The 6,130-nt window shown below is 37.4% G+C and overlaps 1 protein-coding gene across 1 annotated transcript; it reads right to left on the bottom strand.

Annotated features, from left to right (window-relative positions):
* Nucleotides 1-1,524: 1,524 nt before the first annotated feature.
* On the bottom strand, nt 1,525-4,848 carry LOC144843354 (uncharacterized). The gene is made up of 6 exons (XM_078700145.1): nt 4,823-4,848; nt 3,865-4,075; nt 3,232-3,354; nt 2,724-2,828; nt 2,158-2,348; nt 1,525-1,684 (listed from the first exon to the last, which is right to left on the bottom strand). Exons 1-6 carry the CDS (start codon nt 4,846-4,848, stop codon nt 1,525-1,527), a joined length of 816 nt encoding a protein of 271 aa, XP_078556271.1.
* Nucleotides 4,849-6,130: the final 1,282 nt, after the last annotated feature.

Here is a 6,130-nt window from a genome sequence, read left to right as displayed (position 1 = left end):
CATGAATTTGGTCGTTCCATAACCGGCGGCCGAAATGATTGGCGGCCGAAATGCACTGTGACCCTAGCAGTAGGCCTAGCCTATCATCAGCGGCGCCACCACCACGGCTTAACTCATTAATAATAATAATAATAACTGGTACTTGATATAGCGCATTATGCTGAAAGCCTCAATGCGCTTTACAAAGACAGAAAATTTTGAAAAATTACAAATTAAAAAGGTGGGTTTTGAGGAGAGATTTGAAGACACTGGTGGAAGTAGCCTGACGGATTTCAATAGGCAACGCATTCCATAGAGAAACGGATGCCGAAGAAAATGAACGATTTCCATAAAACTTAGTGGAGGGATGAAATATATGGGCAAGAAGAGACTCAGACCTAGATCTCACAGACCGCTTAGGAACATAAGGTTGAATAAGTTCAGAAATGAACTTAGATGAAGAATTATGAAGAGCTTTGAAAACAAAGAGCAGGATCTTGAATGTAATTCTTTGTGTTACCGGAAGCCAATGAAGTTGTCTCAGCACAGGTGTGATATATGTTGCCTTATGGGGCTTTGAACGACCAATCGGGAAGCTGTGTTCTGGACTCGCTGAATTTTAGAGATATCCTTTGCTGGTAAGCCATAAAGTAATGAGTTACAACAGTCTAGCCTTGATGTAACAAAGGCGTGAACAAGAATCTCAATTGATCTTGAATCCAGGTACTTCCGAATGCTTCCAATTTTACGAATAGCGTGAAGCCCAGCTTTGCAGATGTTATGTACCTGATTGGACATACTAAGCGTTGAATCCATGACAACTCCAAGGTTTCTACAGGATGACGAAGGTTGAATGAAAGAATTACCAATCTTAACAGAGGCAGTCCAACACGCAGGCTTAAAACGAGAAGAAAAATGAATAAGTTCTGTTTTAGCATCATTCATAACCAGGTTGTTAGATTGACACCATGCTCTGACTTCGGCAATACAGGATTCAAGTTTACTGACAGCAGAATTACGCTGATTAGGGTTGAAAGTGACATAAAGCTGAGTGTCATCAGCGTACGCCATACACTTCACATTGTGAGATTCAATGAGGTCAAGTAGTGGGGCGGTAAATAAAATAAACAGAAGAGGACCAACCACAGACCCTTGTGGAACACCAACTGTAAGCAGAGTCGGGTTCGACAAAACATCCTTGATGACAATGGACTGGGACCTATCATTTAGATATGATGAAAACCAATTATGACCAATTCCAGAGATACCGTAACGTGATGATAGACGATGTAATAACTGCTTATGGTTGATGGTGTCAAAAGCAGCACTGAAGTCCAAAAGGACCATAAGAACCTCATTATGGTTGTCAAGTGCAATGCTAATATCATTCTGCATTCTACACTATGGTTTGGACGATAGGCGGATTGTCTAGTGGCAAATAACCCATTTCTATTCAGATATGATTGCAGCTGACTGGACACAACCCTCTCAATAATTTTTCCAAGAAATAGAAGATTGGAAATGGGTCTGTAACTTGCAAATTCCTCAACATCCAAAGATGGCTTCTTTAACAATGGTGTTATGCAGGCATGTTTGAGTGAAGATGGAAAGATACCTGAGCTCAGTGAGGTGTTGACAACTTTGGTACATATTCGCTACATATTCACTATCAATGGCAAAGAAATCTTGAATGAAATCGTCTACACTGTAAAAAGTAGTGTTAATGTTTAAACGCTAAAATTAACACGTTTCGGATAACACTTAATAAACACGTTTAAGTGTTAATGTAAAAATTATTAACACGTTTAAGTGTTAAAGATCCAAATTATTAACACGTTCAGGCGTTAAAAGAATTAACACATATACACGTTTATGAGTGGATAACACTTTATTAATGCTAAAACATGTTTATATACAGAATGGTGTTAAAAAGTAAACAGCATGGTGTTAAAGTAAAATAGAATCTGTAATAAACACAAAAATGAAAAAAGCAATCATTTTTGTCACTGTTTCAGATCTTGTAAATGCGATCATTGCTTTGCATTTTTTACTTTGGTAGAGAATGTTTGGAACAGTGTGCCCTTGAAAAAGGGATAAGGCTGTTCCAGTATCTGTTGTTGTAGGAAGCCTAGCAATTGACCATAAATGGCAGGGTAATTCAAATGGAAAATGTAGTACGCTCCCAGCAGCAGCTGAATCAATGCATCTTTAGCGTTCACACTCTGACAGTTTATAAACTGCCCTTCACCAACAATAAATATCATCTTTGTACTGCCGTCCATACACACAATGCGTAGGGCAAGAGGACTTTTGTCTTTCACGTGAAGCTTCTTAGCCAGAACATCATCTGATACGTCTATTTCCTCTACCTGAAATATTAGGAAATGTATATTGTTTTCATTTTCAGTTATTTTATTTGGTTCCCACTACTACTCCTGGGTGGGGAGAAGCAATTGCAGATAAAGTGCCTTGCCCAAGGACACAAACAAGTGGTACTAACTCGGGTTCAAACTCCCGACCTCTCGATTGGAAGCCCAAATCCTTACCGTTGTGCCACATGCTTTCATAACCACATCGTTATACAGTGTATCTATGAACAAGTTTCTGATAAAAGTATATTTATCTGTCTGTTGCCTCTAAATAAAATGACTTTCTGATTTCAAAGGTGTAATTTAATTTCTAAAATATTAACCTTCAAATGAAAATCAAAGTATACATAATCAATATGTTAACTAATCACCTACTTCCAACATTGTCATGACGGTCTTGGATCTGGTACCTTTCCCTTTGACAACGGCAACCTTCTTCTCCAGGATGTCTAGTAGTCTAATCGAATCATCCTCAGCTCCCTCAAAATAAAATAAAGTAATACAAATTAAGCACCAATTAAAAGAAGAGATTACCAGTTATCAATCCAAGATTTGTTCAACCTAAGTCTCGCGTAGCTCGATGAACCTCGTAGGACGATTCAGGTAATGCTCCTAGCAGCTCTGAACTCGTTTACTACGAGTTCAAAGCTGCTGTGAGTAGTTACAAGTTCTTCCCATGTTGACCGAATCAGCCAACAAGTTTTGCTGTGTTACAAGCTCCTCGTAACGCATAGACTGAAAAAAGAGAGCTGTCCATAGCTAATCTCCTTAAAATGAATAATTATCCTCACACTAAAGAAATCCACCCATCACAACCTAACTGAGGATTTAAATAGCAATGGGCAATTAGATTACATAAACAATAAACAGCACTCTACAATACCTCTTCTGAAATGTTAGCAAGCTGTCGTACTATCTTGAACAGGTTGTTTGTTCTTTTTTCTATCATTTCTCTTGCCTCTGATGGGTTTGATAGGTTAATGATTGAGCAAAACTCATCCATAATCTAAAAAAATAGCAAAAATCATAAAACAATGATGGAATGCACAATATTTTGTTGCATAGTTGCACATACTTAAATTAATATTGTTCTGTTGACTCCGGTTAGTAAATAAATGCAATCATTTTAATCAATCAAGATTAAAAAGGCCAGTGTTAGGTTTAATATTAAATAGATTTGAATCCCTGTTTATAGATATTCAGGGGGCATGCACTCATGGGATTCATTAAAGGGACATCATTATTGTATTACCTGTTTGCAAAAAAACTACCCCTGGATATCCCACAAATAGTTGTGTCCCAGAGGAGCGGTTCAATTAATTTACCATAGCTACACACAATACATCTGCCTATGTAAATGTAAATTAACCAGCTGGACAGGTAGATACCTACAGTGCATTGATGTACACATTTAAGAACTTGTGTAATTCTTACAATCAAGCTGATTATGCCCATTTAAATAATTTTGTAAATATTATTAATATAAAAATATAAATCAAGTATTCAATTTACTCACATAAGAGCCATCTTTAAAAACTGGAAAGGTTTTTACAACATCACTAACTGGCATTCCTTTTCCAATGATCTCTCTTCTATTGGCACGTGTATCAGCCATTAATATTCTAAGTTTTGGTTTAGATCTTGTGCTATTCCATTCCATTGTCAACTCTTTCACTCTTTCTTCAAATTCCTCTTGAAGTAGAATATTTGCACTTTCAGGATCAGTGCTAAAGCAAAGACACATATAAAGCTTTAAAATAAAATACAAGTAAACTTTTATAGTCTGTAATATAGTAAATCTTCTTTGGATGTTTGTTTTTTTTCTTTAGCTTTCATGGTTTAGTATCAGTGTTTAATCAAACAAATGGCCATAATAAATAGCCCTCTTTGCACCATATATTGTAATACTGTAGGTAGGTAAGCATAATAATAAGTAGGTAGGCCTAGGCTATGCCTAAAATGAAGTAGGCCCTACTAAAAATAAAGAGGGCCTAGGCCTAGTAGTAGCCTAGTGTAGGCCTAGCTAGGCTAGGCCTACAATACGCCTAGCTAGGCCGGCTAGTACTAGAGAGAGAGTAGTAGCTAGCTATGCCTAAGACTATGTACTAGGGCCTAGGCCTACTATAGTATAGTTATAGTTTATACTAAATATTATAGGCCTAGCCTAGGCCTAGGCCTAGTGCCTATTCTATAGCCTATATAGGCCTAGGCTAGGGCCTAGTAGTAGGCCTATATAGGCTAGCCTAGTATATGTAGGCCTAGCCTAGATTTTCTGAACACTAGCCTAGTACCTATACCAGGCCTAGGCCCAGTTCTAATGCCCGACTATTCAACTGCGACCGGACCATAAACTTGGTGAGATCGAGGACATGCGCCAAAAGGCGCGCGCGGCGGCCGGCGGTTTGTAAGAAAGTAGGCGAACGCACTGGTCCATCAGGCCTATCCTAATCTATTTATTTACAGTTAAATAATACTTAATAGGAGATCCTAGATAGGCCATAATGACAAATATCCTTCACTTCTAACTACGACCAAAACATGATACAACTATCAGTAGTTCAAAATACAGATAACAATTACCTATACGATGAAAGAAGATTGATATGATTGTGATCTTCTCCGATTATCTCTCGCTCGCCAAGGGAAAATAATGGCGCCTGAATCTAGAGCAGCCGGCCTCTCGCTCGATTCGCGCGCCGCGTGATCATGTGACTTATCTGCAAGCGCTATGCGTTAAACAGTGAGAAACTTCAACGAGTACTTTAAACGTCATGCGTTAATAAATATTTTCACGGAGTAAAACAGGAAAAAAATCTTAGATATTCGTAGCTCTGAAATTCATATTCATAGGTTTACCAATGTTTTTAAATCACAAAAATTAATAAGGCCTATCATAGCATAGGCCTATGTATTATTTCCCATGTAAAACTTTATTTTGAAATACAATGATCGTTATAAACGGCACTGATAACACACCGAGTGTTAATAATATGCTATTTTAACACCTACCGTTGATAATTAAACATCACAACGTGTTAAAATACGGCGCCAGTTTTTACAGTGTAGCATATCGCACGATTCATCCCCAGCAACTGTTCCCTGTAATACTTCAGGTTTTCGCTCATGATTTTAATTTATTTTTCGATACACAGCACCATTCATGAATGTTTTGGTGTGATCGACAACATGTGTGTCCCAACTGTGATTCGTGCTGAGCATGCGCAGTAAGGTGAAAGGCGCCATGTTTTGACTTTGACCAATCACAAGAGGCCTCTTTCTAGTTGTCATGGAAGATGTAAATTTGTTTACTTAAGAAAAGACTCTTTTTTATGGGATAAAATCACACAATTATTTAATTGTCCAATCAAACGATAGCTTATTAAATGTATTTTACAGTGACCCCAAACATGCCTAGGGTCAGCTTTATTTATACATAAGAAAAGGTGCCTAAACCTAGGCGTTTGTTAACGGAATTATGTGGCTAAGTTTTTATTTTACTGGTGAGTGTACAACAAAAAAAGCTTTAATTTTATACTTTTCTGACCTTAAATGAAAAATGTAACCAAATATCCTGATAAATGGTTATTTAAGGGTCATATACTTGATATAAAAAAAAATTGACGATTTAGATTATGTATAAGTACGTGCCTATAACTCGAAACCAAGCCATGCGACTTATGTCCGATTTCTCTCGCGGACGCCACATATTATACTACATTTACTAATGCAAGTGCACTGTGTGAGTTTCTACTATTAATCCAATTGTTTTGTTACTTGTATAC

This window comes from Antedon bifida, chromosome 5, assembly GCF_963402885.1.
Source record: "Antedon bifida chromosome 5, ecAntBifi1.1, whole genome shotgun sequence".
In the NCBI taxonomy this organism is placed as follows: Eukaryota; Metazoa; Echinodermata; class Crinoidea; order Comatulida; family Antedonidae; genus Antedon; species Antedon bifida.
This window is presented reverse-complemented; position numbering and strand designations above follow the sequence as displayed.

Coding starts and splice junctions, on each gene's coding strand:
- LOC144843354 (XM_078700145.1), bottom strand. CDS start 4,848: ATGGCCTATCTAGGATCTCCTATTAA. Junction 2,349..2,723: donor CCGTCATGACAATGTTGGAA/GTAGGTGATTAG, acceptor CTAATATTTCAG/GTAGAGGAAATAGACGTATC. Junction 1,685..2,157: donor ATTCAGCTGCTGCTGGGAGC/GTACTACATTTT, acceptor TACTTTTTACAG/TGTAGACGATTTCATTCAAG.